Here is a 13,881-nt window from a genome sequence, read left to right as displayed (position 1 = left end):
GGCGTGCACGAAAGTGGCTCGATCAGTGCATCGTGGCGGCATGCATTGGCGCATGCAGGCTCGGTCGGTGCATCGTGGTGGCGCGCATCGACGCATGCAGGTAGGCTTGCTGGGTGCATGCATAGCAGGCTTCTGTCGTGGCGACGCGCGCAGGCGTTTAATGCAAGGGACGGCCCAATGAAACCACATCCCAACGGTCGAACAACGACACCGCCCAACGCAGCTCCACTCGTCGGAGTTAACGGTCAAAGCACTGACCCAACGACAACATCCGTTGTGACTTGTTCTGAGGGTTTCGGGCAAGGGAGTGGGGAAAACTGAGCAAAACTTAAGAGTGTGGAGATGAATGAGTAGAGCTAAGGAACCATGGGCACAGATGTAAAAAATCCTAATATATATTGGCCCCCCTTCAATCTCGTATCCATCAATTTCTATGCTAGGCTGAAGCTGCTATCACCCTTGCCCTCCAATACATAGTCCTATCAACATACAACTAACCCTATGGTGTGATCCACACACGCGCTCATATGATGGGCACCAAAGGACAGCAACATAACCACAAGAAAATTAAACTAATCATAGCAATTCACCAATCACCAATAGGACAACAAAAATCTACTCAAGCATCATAGGATGGCAACACATCATTGAATAATAATATGAAGCATAAAGCATCATGTTCAAGTAGAGCGTACAGCGGGTTGAGGAAGATGTTGGGGAAGATGACGGAGGTGTTGGTGTAGATCGCCGTCAGACGATGATTGCCCCGGTGGCGTTCCAGCGCCACTGGGAGAGAGGGGGAGAGAGCACCCCTCCATCTTCTTCTTCCTTGACCTCCCCCCTAGATGGGAGGAGGGTTTCCCCTCTGGTCCTTGGCCTCCATGGCGGTGGAGGGGCGGGAGCCCCTCCGAGATTGGATCGCTCTCTCTGTTTCCTTCTGTTTCTGCGCTTTGTGTTTCTAGCCTTTCACCGTTTCTTAAATTCTCGGAGATCCGTAACTCCGATTGGGCTGAAATTTTAACACGATTTTTAGCCGGAAATTAGCTATCTTGCGGTGAAAGAAGGGCACCAACCACCTCATGAGGTAGCCACAAGGGTCCAGGGCACTCCCTACCCCCTGGGGCACGCCCCTATGCCTTGTGGGCCCCTCGGGTATCGTCTCGCGTTGATTCTTTTTCTCAAAAATCACATATATTCCAGAAAAATCTCCATAAGATTTTATCGCGTTTGGACTTTGTTTGATATGGATTTTCTGCGAAACAAAAAACATGCAACAAACAGGAACTAGCACTGGGCACTCGATCGATATGTTAGTCCCAAAAATAGTATAAAAAGTTGCCAAAAGTATATGAACTTTGTATAATATTAGCATGAAACAATAAAAATTTATAGATACGACGGAGACGTATCAAAAGGTCACATAGAAAATGCAAACCAAAGATCTCGAAGTCATACGGTTACAAGGCAGTGGAGCACCAATTCGCTGAGTAATACATAAAAAAAATCCACAAGTCACTAAATAACTAACAAGATGAAGTCGATTTTAAACACCATGTCACACGATACTAAACATACAACATGGCACACACTATCAGGTTCATCGTCGATTCCATACACCCCGACCATGTGCACAAAGTTGTATCTATCAGAGTTGAGCTTCGAGATCCTACACAGAAGAATCTAATTAATGTCATGCACTCTATTAATGAGTAAAACACATCCAAAATTAAATTTGGACATATTTGCTACCTCTAACAATTGGATGCATTTACGTCGATTGTGACGTGGCCCCTTGCAAAAGCCACATTTACCATCTGATCTGGTATTCGTCATCTTTGCGTGTAGCCTTTTCTTTGGTGCACCTCGGCCTGGCACATGCACGGGATCCAGAACCTTATCCAAACCTTCATCATCAAGGTTTGCCGATTGCAGCATCAGCGGGCCAAACCTAATGTTGGTACTGTGAGCGTTAGTTGATTCCTTGCTGTCATCTTGTTCAATAGTTGATTCATTGATATCATCTTGTGCATCCAAAACCATCTTTAGACGCTGATACGGCTCATCGGAGTGGCATATTCCTCGAAACATGTTGCGTACCTAAAATTCCGCAACTACGGTACCTCTGCAGGCTTGTCGAATAGTCATACATCTCTCGCTCTTTCTTGAAAGTGCTTATGTAAATTTTGCACACATTGTCCACCTAGTGGGAACACAACACCTGGGTAGTCTTTCATCTTGTAAAATTACCAATGTGTAAAAATGTGAGAGCATGGTATGCCTGCGCATTCCACCTTATGGCAAGAACAACTGATCATGTGCAAAAGACCTTCCTGCTCCTCGTTGTGCACTTTGAACTTTTTATCCATTCTTTCCTTCTTAGACAGAACATAGGTGGTAACATCTGATGCGCCTAGTACCTCTGTGATCATATATTGGTTGACAATATTTATGCTCTATAAAACCAACTTAAATACAGTAGGAGTGAAAACTTTTGTGGCATGTTTCTCAATAACTGAAGCATTTTCCTCTCTAAATGAAATCGACTTCAAGGCCTCGATGTCTTGGAGAGACTCGTTCAAGTGTCACGACGCAAGGCATCACTCATAGTGCTTTAGCATTTGAAACAACATCATTTTACCCTCATGATGCATATGTAGCACAGAGTTCAAGCTCTCACTCTGCTGATTACTACTCAAACCTAGGAAACAACACCATTCAAGATATGGAGAACACCACAACTTTCTCATCTGATACAGCTTGGACTCCTCACTGGTTACTTTATTCTGTTGTAAGAATTTTATCCATTTTCTCCCATACTCTTCAATGGAAGATTAATCATATATGAAATATTTGAGTTCCTCCTTTACCGCGTCATCATGCAGATGACATACAATGTTCTACTGAATGTTCCATATACACAACATGGGGTTTGAGTCAGGCCAGACCACCCTGGTTGCTCTCTGCATTGCAGGGTCACCGTCTGTGATCACAGATATCGGATTCTTCTGTCCCATGGCATCAGAAAAGCTCCACAACATCCACTTGTATTCATGGCTTGTTTCATGATAAATGATACCACATCCAAAAATAATAGTGTTGCGGTGGTGATTCAACCTAACAAACGACACAAATGGCGTATTGTACTTATTGGTTCTGTATGTGCTATCCAAAACAATAACGTCTCTGAAAGCCTCGTAGTCAAGTTGGGATTGACTATCAGACCAGAACAGTCCCTTTAGACAGCCAAGTTCATCAAGCAAGTACTTGAAGAAAAAAATCTGGATCCTACTCTCGCTGCGCCATCATGTGACTGATCATCATTTGAGCATCACCGGTTGCGATTGATTCCTTCTTACTAGCATGGCAGAAATTGTAAATGTCCCTCCTCATGCATCCAACCTGATCATATCCACCATATTGCATGCACAAAACATCTAAAATATGGTGTTTGCGGATCACACATTTTTTCATGTCTGCAATGTCTGCTTTCCGCTCATCGCTAATTCTTCTGCGTGAACACAAAAGACACGAAAGGTCCCGTGGGGCTAGAGGATGGTTGTGTTCATCGATTAAATCCTTCACAAACCATCGACCTATTTACTCCTATCTTGCAATGACCAATTTAGCTTTACACCTAACACGAGTTATATTACGTGGCCTCCTCTTTCTATCTTCCATCTTCCTTTGCATGCGCTTCTCTTCACCCCTTCACGACTGCAAGCAATTTTCCTCAAAATTATATGATTGTTGCATCCATCCCACTCAATATAGCTTCTCCGCACACTTAAACCTTTCTAAAGAGCATATTTGTTATAGAATCTATAATCTTCATCCTCACTATGAAATATCCTGTTAGCAATATGATAGTGCTCGAACATACACCCATCACTTATATCCGCCATATCTTCCTGCATATAACATACAAAATGCACAGTTGTTGTTTATCCATGTTGTAGATGAAAAATAACTCACACGCAAAAACAAGTGCATGAAAAGGCAGTATGAAATCTTGTGTGGAATATTGAACTTTGGTCATTGTACATGTGAGGCCAACCGAGCATCAACGTTGAAAAACTACTAAACTAAGCATCGATGACGAAAAAACCTAAATTATTTTGCATGCACTACGGAAACCTAAATTAATGATGACAAAACTAAGTAGGAAGAGGAGGCTACGAATCTGAGTCAAGTCAATTCATACCTTAGGATGGCAGACGGGAAGAGACGGGATTGGTCGGCATCAAGTTCCTCCAGATTAATAGTGTCGCCACCGATTCCGCCGGTGCGGATGTGGTGCCTTATTCTTCTTCTTGTTGCCGGTCACGTCGAGGACAGTGAAGGAGAGGAGGACGAGGATGAGGACGGTGAATTGATTCCTCTCGCCATGCACGACGGGGACAGTGAAGGGGGCGAGGAGACAAGGTCTTGACCTCGACCTGGATCGATTAGACATGGTTCTGGTCGTGCAGGTGATCGGTAGAAAAAAATATTTCATCCTGGATCGTTATGCCCTTCTTAGATTAACAAATTAAATCTAATTATTTTTAATCCTCTGAAATCGAACGGCTAACAAAAATTAGAGGGGCCGGTACTCGGCAGCACTCTGAGTACTGCCCCAATCACTGTAAAAGAGCTCATGTATACATGTGTGCACTGTGCAGTTTTTCTGGGACACAGAGGGAAAGCTAAGTGGAGTACTTATTAGATTGGCACCCGTGAGAAAAGTACTCCCTCCGTCCCATGATGTAAGACGTTTTTTTTGACACTACAGTATTATCATAATCGTCTTACATTATTGAACGGATGGAGTAGTTAGCTTGGTGTCAAGCATGCCAGAGCTTTTGTACTCAGGACGTACGTCTATCAGACAAACTTGCAGTGGATACAAATTTTCGGGTGGCTCGCATTTGATTCTCCACGGGAGAAGTTTTCTTCCATCCATTATCTAAACAAAATTCTCCATGGGTGAGCATGCACTAACAGTATCAACCTCTCATGTTTCTGCACGTGTGTTGAGGGCGAGGATAGCGAAAGCAACATACGAGGAAGCCGACGGGCCCGGCCATGGCCTCGTCTCGTCGATCGGGTCGAAAACTGAAGCCGGTGCGCAAAGAAACAAATAAAAAAACTCAGAAAAACAAGTGCAAGATCATTCTGACGGAAGAGGAAAGAACTTTCAAGCAGATCGATCGAATGTGCACTGCACCAGTCGGTATATTATTACACCTCGAAAGGATTTGGGCCAAGAACAGCTGCTCGGTCGTTGGGTAGATCAAGATCCTCATGTGAAGATTAATTGATCTTTAACCTCGTATATAGTACTCCATCAAACACTTGTGTGTATTTTCCGGAATAGATTCAAAACAAAATATGTACTACATATCACATGCATATAGGCATAGCTAGCTAGCTTGTGCCGTGGAAGACGTATGTCCGAAGCATCACCTCGTCGCAAGAAGCAGACATCAACTCAGGCGGACGGCACCGAGGTGCGGTGGTGCCCGGACTCTGACGCCACCGTGGCCGGGGCTGTCTGCCGCGACGAGGACGATGAGGTTGCCAGCTGCTTCTCGCATGCGGTGCACCTAAGCATCTGGCACATGCCCTCGGCCACGCGCTCCGTGGGGCCGCCGCGCCTGAAGATGCGGCATGTTGGGTAAACTTCAAGTTCAGGTTTAGGGTTTTAGGTGTCGATTTTTTCAGTTTCGTCAGTAGTTTCTTTTTCGTCATATAACCCGAGCTGCAACTCGGTTTAGTTAGAGGTTTTAGCGGCGCCCTGACCCGATCGTGGGATGGCACGAGTGCACGGTCAAGGCGCCATGGCGGCCGAAGCACGAGGGACGCTGGGATGGCGGTGTCCACTACTTGCACGAGCTCCGCGTTTCCGTTGTGGTTTTCAGTTGCAAACTCTAAATAAAGAGAAGAAGCAGAAAAGCTGCAAGTAGTTCGCACCGCAAAAGGTCTCTCCCTCTCTCGCACCCACTTTCGTATTCATCTCCGGTGATCGCCGAAGCCAGTGGCGCCGAGGTCTGCCTGACAATTGGCATCAGAGCTGGTTCGCTTGGTCACGTGTGAAGATGGCAGGACCTGACAGCCCCGGGAAGAGTGTGGTGGATTCAGGGAACAATGGCGGTGGCGCCATGGTCGTACACCAGCGCGTCGTTCGCGACACCTGCGGGGCCTTGCCCATGCTGACGCGCACGAACTACACCGACTGGGCCCTCCTGATGCAAGTCATGCTGGAGGCGCGCCAGCTCTGGTTCGCCGTCAAAGACGGGAACACAGAGCGAGAAACAGATCGCACGGCAATGGAGTGCCTGCTGCGATCGGTGCCGCCGGAGATGGTGTCCACGCTTGCCGTCAAGGCCACGGCGAACGACGCCTGGGGCACGATCAAAACGATGCGGCTGGGTGTGGCGGGCGTCCGTGAGGCCAAGGCGACGTCTCTGCGTCGCTAGTACAAGGCGATCAAATTCAACGACGGCGAGAGCATTGACGATTTCGGTATGCGCCTATCCTCTCTAGTGACTCAGCTTGAGCTGCTTGGTGACAAGATCGGCGAGCCCGCCGTCGTCCGCAAGTTTTTCTCGATCGTCCCCAAGGCTACTCGCAGATGGCGTGTGCGATCGAGACACTGGTCGACCTCAACACTCTGGCGCTCGAGGAGCTCATCGGGCGTCTGAAGGCCGCCGGGGAAAGGTACGAGCTGGATGCCGCTCCCACCGGCGGTGATGGCAGTGGAAAACTGCTTCTCACGGAGGAGGAGTGCTTCGCGCGCTTGAAACTGCGGGAAGGAGATGGATCGTCCGGCAGCAACGGCCATGGCCGCGGGCGCGGCAGAGGGTGCGGCCGCGAACGCGGCGGCCGTCGCCAGAACGCCGGCCGCGGCACCAGCAGCGGGGAAAAGTCTAAGGATATCTGCCGCTACTGCAAACAGGCGGGGCACTGGGCACGCGAGCGCAAGGCCTGGCCCAAGGAGCAGGCAAAGCTCGTCCAGGTCGGCGGCGAGGATGAGGAGCAGAGCCTGCTGATGGCGCAAACCTGCGGGCTGTTCGACCTCAACTCCGACGGCGTGGACGCCATGCCAGTACACCTCATCGAGGACGCTGTTCAGGTTCACCTCGGGCATGAGGGGAGCGGCGGCGCTAGGAACGGCGTGTGGTATTTGGACACGGGCGCGTCCAACCACATGACCGGCGATCGCGCAGTCTTCGCCGATCTCAACACGGCCGTCAGCGGCACCGTCAAATTTGGCGTCGGCTCCGTCGTCAACATCTGCGGTCGGGGAACCATTTTGCTGGCATGCAAGACCGGCGAGCACCGCTCGATCACCGGGGTGTACTACATCCCGCCACCGCGCTCCCACAGAATCAGCCTGGGCCAGCTCGATGAGAGAGGCTGCCAGGTGTTGATCCAGGACGGCGTGTTGCGTGTGCGCGATCGGGAGCGTCGTCTTCTCGCCAAGGTAAAGGGAGCACCGAATCGTCTGTATTATGTTGCCTTACGGATCGTGCAGCCAGTGTGTCTTGCAATGCACAGCGATGGCGACACGGCGTGGACCTGGCACGCGCGCTACGGGCATCTCAACTTCGACGCCCTGCGTAAGCTGGCGCGCCAGGAAATGGTGCACGGCATGCCCGTACTCGAGCAGGTGGACTAGTTGTGCGACGCATGCCTGGCCTGCAAGCAGTGGCGCTCGTCCTTCGCACAACATGCCAAGCACCGAGCACAGGAGTGGCTGGAGCTTGTGCACGGCGACCTCTGCGGCCCAATCTCGCCGGCAACACCGAGCGGGAAGAAATACTTCCTCCTGCTGGTGGACAACGCCACAAGGTTCATGTGGCTTGTGCTGCTCGCATCAAAGGACGAGGCCGCAGTATCGATAAAGCGCGTGCATGCCCATGCGGAGTCAGAGTCAGGGCGGAAGCTGAAGATGCTGCGGACGGACTGCGGCGGAGAGTTCACGTCCGGCTCATTCACGGCATACTACGCCGAGTAGGTGTTAGCCGCCACCTCATCGCCTCGTACTCGCCACAGCAGAACGGTGTGGTGGAGCACCGAAATGGCATAGTGGTGGGCATGGACCGGAGTCTACTGAAGGCCAAGCACGTCCCCAGCGAGTTCTGGGGCGAAGCGGTCACGACAGCGGTGTTTCTGCTAAACTGCGCGCCCACCAATAGCCTGGACGGCATGACACCATTCGTGGCGTGGCATGGACGCAAGCCGAATGTGCATTTCCTGCGCACCTTTGGCTGTTTCGTGCATGTGAAGGGCACGCGCCCTGGACTGAAGAAGCTCGACGATCGCAGTCGGCCGATGATCTTCGCCGGCTATGAGCACGGTACAAAGGGCTACAGGGCCTATGATCCAGCTACTGGGCGCGTGCACATCACATGCGATGCCGTGTTCGACGAAGGGGCACACTAGGACTAGGCAAAGGAAGATGGCGCTGTAAACACGTTCAGTGGCGCCGACACGTTCATGGTCGAACACTTTGTGAGGAGAGCTCCAGGGGCGACAGATGTGGGGGGTGCGGCCACCTCGCCTCCGCCCACGCCACTTGTGTCTCCAGCGTCGTTGTCTGGAGCACCGTCAACTCCAGTGCCATCCACTCCAGCGTCTGCCAACTCAGGAGGGGTGGAACTCGTGTCTCCACCGACGCCATTCAAGAACAATGTTCTCGATGCGGTAGACGACGCAAAGCGCGAGCACCGATTCCGCACCTTACAGAACGTGCTGGATTTCGGCCCGGCATATAATCCAGGCGAGGAGCTCCATCTTCTGGTAGTTGAGGAGCCCGGCTCATTTACTGAGGCAGAACAAGAAGCGAGCTGGCAGGGAGCCATGATCGAAGAACCGAGCTCGATCGAGGACAATCAAACATGGCAACTCACGTCGCTCCCTCCAGGGCACCGTGCCATAGGCCTGAAGTGGGTCTACAAGGTAAATAAGGAAGCACGCTCGGATGTGCTCAAGCACAAGGCTCGGCTCATGGCGAAGAGCTATGTACAGCAGCACGGCATCGACTACGACGAGGTGTTCACCCCAGTGGCGCGTCTCGTGTCAGTACGGGTGCTGCTAGCGCTCGCGGCGAACACGGGCTGGGCCGTTCATCACATGGACGTCAAATCGGCATTCCTGCATGGCGAACTTCAGGAGGAAGTCTACGTGCAGCAACCGCCAGGGTTTGTCGTTGCGAGCAAGAAGCACCTCGTCCTACACCTGAACAAGGTTGTATACATTCTGAAGCAAACTCCCAGGGCGTGGAACACCAAGCTGGACACCTGCTTGAGCAAGTTGGGGTTCATGCGCTGCCCGTCAGAGCACACGGTGTACGCACGGGGCACAACGACCACACGCCTCATCGTGGGCGTGTACGTGGACGACCTGGTGATCATTGTATCAAACGCAGCGGAGATCACCAAGTTCAAAGGAGAGATGCAGAAGCTGTTCAAGATGTCTGATCTAGGCCTGCTGAGTTTCTATCTTGGAATTGAAGTGAAGCGGAGGGAGGATGGCATTGTCATTACACAGAGCGCGTACGCACGGAAACTCCTGGAGAAGAGTGGCATGGCTGGCTGCAAACCCTATCACACCCCCATGGAGCCCCATTTCAAGCTATCAAAAGAGAGCACAGTGCCACCAGTGGACGCAACCGGAGTACCGCAGCGTCGTTGGCAACCTGCGCTACCTGGTGCACACACGCCCTGACCTGACCTTCTAGGCCGGGTATGTTTCACGTTTCATGGAGGCGCCAACTGAAGAGCACCGCACCGCCGTCAAGCATATTTTGAGGTACATCGCCGGCACTCTGCATCTGGGCAGCAAGTACGGTAGAGGAGATGGTGAGCCTGAACTCATCGGTTACAGCGACAGTGACCTAGGCGGCGACGTGGACACGCGCAAGAGCACCTCCGGCACCCTGTTCTTGCTGGAAGGAGGGGTGATAACCTGGTAGTCATAGAAGCAGAAGATTGTGGCACTCTCCAACTGTGAATCAGAGTACGTCGCAGCAACAACAATGGCTTGCCAAAGAATCTGGCTCGCGCGCTTGCTCGGTGAGTTCAGAGAAGTTGAAGAAAAGGCAGTAAGACTCAAGGTCGACAACAAATCCGCAATTTCTCTTGCAAAGAATCCTGTGATGCACAACAGATAGAAGAACATCGAGCTCAGGTACCATTTCATCAAAGATTGCGTGGAGGCGAAGAAGATTGAACTCGAGTATGTTGCAACAGAGGTTCAGCTTGCAGACATGCTCACCAAGCCCCTCGGCCGTGTTCGACTGCAGCAGCTACGCTCAAGCATCGGCATGATCGAGGAGACGCCCTGAACGATCAGTTTAGGGGGTGATTGTTGGGTAAATTTCACGTTCATGTTTAGGGTTTTAGGTGTCGATATTTTCAGTTTCGTCAGTAGTTTCTTTTTTGTGAGATAACCTGAGCTGCGACTCGGTTTAGTTAGAGGTTTTAGGTGTGCCCTGACCCGATCATGGGATGGCACGAGTGCACGGTCAAGGCGCCATGGCGGGCGAAGCGCGAGGGACGCTAGGATGGCGGTGTCCACTACTCGCACGAGCTCCGCGTTTCCGTTGTGGTTTTCAGTTGCAAACTCTGGATAAAGAGAAGAAGCAAAAAATTTGCAAGTAGTTGGTAGCGCAAAAGGTCTCTCTCTCTCTCGCACCCTCTTTTGTTTTCATCTCCGGTGATCGCCGGAGCCAGTGGCGTCGAGGTCTGCTTGACACGGCAGAACGCCATGTCCGCCCGCACGGCCTCCTCCACGCCCATGGACTCGGTGCGCTTGCTGCGGCCTGCATCGTACTTGACGGACTCGGAGCACAACCCGCACAGCCACCGGCCCCCAAAGTAGGCCCTCACGCTGCCGATATACTCGCCGGTGCACTCCTCCTCTGGGCCGCAACACTCGCAGCTCACCACCACCGCCGGCTCCACCGCCTCCATCTCTAACTTTGAAAGTTGGATTATTACCTAGAAAACCACGGTGGGCTCTGCTTTGTCCTTTGAGTGGTGTGTGCAGACAATTTTTTTTTGAAAGACAGCAGGAGAGCTGCTGTGATTTCATTAAGCAGAAGTAAGGCCGATGGCCAAGTACAACGATAGGTCAGTGACCCGAGGTTCCAGAATCAAAAAACCTGGAGACAGCAGTTACCGGCTTTGCCAGGCAACTAAATAGGATTACCATCTAATATTTCAGCCTGGGTCAAACGGGATTGGGCAACCTGCTAGTTTCCATATTGCAGCTTCATCTCAGATTCGGTTTATGATCGTCGGCACTAGTTGTTCCTTTTTGTTGAAGATTCTTCTGTTGCGTTCTAGCCAAATTTCCCAACAGGTTAAAGTTGCTAGCGCCTTCACACCTTTTGCTCGAGTTGCATCGGTGCATTGGTTATTAAGTCCCTGTAGCCACTCGACGAAAGTAGCTTCCATGCTCCATGTCGAGGGCAACAATGATCGTTGTCCTGCCATCGTGGCAATGGCTTCCCACACCTTTCGAGACCAAGAACATTCAGAAAGAAGGTGCACGGCTGTTTCTAGACAACGCATGCATAATGGACAAAAATAATTATTCTCCCATCCTCTCCTTAGAAGCACATCCGCAGTGAGGATTTTGTGTTGCATGGCCATCCAGAGGAAAAGCTTGCATTTGGCAGGAGCCCAACTTCGCCATACTGTGCTGTAGATATCGGATTTGACCATCCCCTCGAACTGGAAGTGGTAGGCTGAGCTGGATGTGTATAAGCCATCATTGGTCAGCTTCCAGGTGATGGAGTCACTAACAGAGGGGTTTAGCACGATTTGCTCCAATAATGCAGATAGCTGAATGAGTTCTTCAGTCATCTCATCTTGCCATTGTCGCTCGAGATCATGCAGCCAATTATCCCATAAATGAGCATCGCAGACAGTTCTTCCTTTCCGTGAAGAGGCAGCAAACAACGCTGGCGCAACATCCCGTGGCGCCATGCCGTCCAGCCACGCGTCTTTCTAGAACAACGCGGTCTTGCCATCACCGATGGTAACTCGTGTGGCGCTTGCAAAGACAGCGAAGTCCTCATCATCGCAAGGGCCATATGCGCCAATGATTGGAATTTTTGATGTGGTCCATCTGATCCAAATCCATCTCAACCTAAGAGCCCGTGCAAATTTTTTCATGTCCTGCAGGCCAAGCCCACCTAGCTGCTTTGGTCGGCATACCACATCCCATCTGACTCTGCAGTTCCCTCCATTGCACTTATCCTCCGCGTTCCAGAACGAAGCCCGTGTGCGCTGATCGAGCCATCTGAGCAGCCATTTTGGGGGTTTCTGAGATGATAGCATATGCACTGGGAGGGGTTGTAGGACGGCCTTTGCGAGAAGTAACCTATCTCCTTTTGACATGAGTTTTCCTTTCCAACCGGCCATCCTTGTGTCAACTTTTGACATGAAATTGAGATAGTGGATCTTCTGAAGCTTCTTGATGGAGAGTATCATCCCAAGATAGGTGCAAGGAAACGTGCCAGTGGGTACTCCTAGTGGAGACAACACCTCCTGTAGGTCCAAGTTGTCACACCATATTGGCAATGCGACACTCTTCGCATAATTGGTCTTTAGGCCAGTTACTTTCTGGAAGGTTTCTAAGATGTAGCCCACCATCCTCATGTCGTCTTGTATTGGGTTTACAAAGAGGGCCAAGTCATCCGCATAAAGTGATGTTCTCATTGTGGCCGCTCGGCCGCGAAGCTTAGAGAGCATGCCTTGCTCTGTTGCCATGTCAAAAATTCTGTGCAAAGGCTCCATGGCGATGATAAATAGGAACGGTGAGAGTGGGTCGCCTTGCCTGAACCCGCACTTGTGCCAGATTCGTTCCGTTGGCACACCATTAACCAAGACCATCGATGAGGAGGAGGAGAGGATTAGGGCAATCCATTCACACCAACGAGCCCCAAAACCGATAGCTCTCATGATGTCCAGAATGTACGGCCAGGACACCGAGTCAAAAGCCTTTGCCAAGTCAAGTTTGAGCAATACTGAGGGCACATGTGCTCGGTGAAAGTGTTGCGCTAGGTGTTGTACATAGATGAAGTTTTCTTGTATGCAGCGCCCGCTGATGAACGCGCTTTGGCATTTAGAAATTAGTGCAGGCAGCCTTGGGGCCAATTTCCTAGAAAGAACTTTCATGATGACCTTCATAAGGCTGTGTATTAGACTGATTGGGCGGTAGTCTCCAATCCCCACTGGATCCTTTTTCTTTGGGATCAGCACAATTAATGCATCGTTTATTTTGTGCAGTGATTGAGCATTAAGATTAAACAGCCTCTGAAATACAAGGAGCAGATCCTCTTTAATGATATCCCAGCAAGTACGATAGAATGCACCCGAGAAGCCATCCGGGCGCTTTGTCAGTGGCCATGCCACAAATTTCGCTTGTGTGCAGACAGTGGTAGGTTCGTTTATATATCGTTTGGGAGGCCCAGGGCACCTCGGCTCTCGCCTCACATGGACAATGGACTCACGTACCCCGCTTACCGGCCGGCCAGGTGACACATCCACCAAGTACATGCCTTGTTGCCTATATTTTTGCCCGTTTACACTATGCTAGCTACTCCTATTTCCATCAGGTTCTACGTTTACCAGTGAACTACGTGTTCCTCGCCTGGTTTAATTTTGCCTCACGGGAAGGGAACAGAAGAAGAACATTTCGTCCAGCTCTTTTTGTCGTCCAATTTAATTTGTCTGAGGACTATGATCAAATCTCTGCGCGCTTTTGTCTTCAAATAGGCCATCTTAAATTGCTATTTCGTGACTTCGATGATACATATAATTGATCATGTGTGGATTGACATTGATCACTTCCAAGTCGGAGCTAATTGCGCGGAGGAATTCATCT

The 13,881-nt window shown here is 50.6% G+C and overlaps 1 protein-coding gene across 1 annotated transcript; it reads right to left on the bottom strand.

Annotated features, from left to right (window-relative positions):
* Positions 1-5,470: 5,470 nt before the first annotated feature.
* LOC123115046 (uncharacterized) lies at positions 5,471-10,958 on the bottom strand. The gene is made up of 3 exons (XM_044536336.1): positions 10,740-10,958; positions 10,284-10,291; positions 5,471-5,636 (listed from the first exon to the last, which is right to left on the bottom strand). The coding sequence occupies exons 1-3, from the start codon at positions 10,956-10,958 to the stop codon at positions 5,471-5,473; spliced, it is 393 nt and encodes a 130-aa protein (XP_044392271.1).
* Between the last annotated feature and the right edge of the window lie 2,923 nt (positions 10,959-13,881).

Source organism: Triticum aestivum, chromosome 5B, assembly GCF_018294505.1.
Source record: "Triticum aestivum cultivar Chinese Spring chromosome 5B, IWGSC CS RefSeq v2.1, whole genome shotgun sequence".
Taxonomy (NCBI): domain Eukaryota; kingdom Viridiplantae; phylum Streptophyta; class Magnoliopsida; order Poales; family Poaceae; genus Triticum; species Triticum aestivum.
The sequence above is the reverse complement of the archived record's forward strand: the minus strand, read 5'-3'. Positions and strand labels throughout refer to the sequence as shown.

What these genes read in the sequence shown, in the direction of transcription:
- LOC123115046 (XM_044536336.1), bottom strand. Translation starts at nt 10,958, where the DNA reads ATGGAGGCGGTGGAGCCGGCGGTGGTGGTGAGCTGCGAGTGTTGCGGC.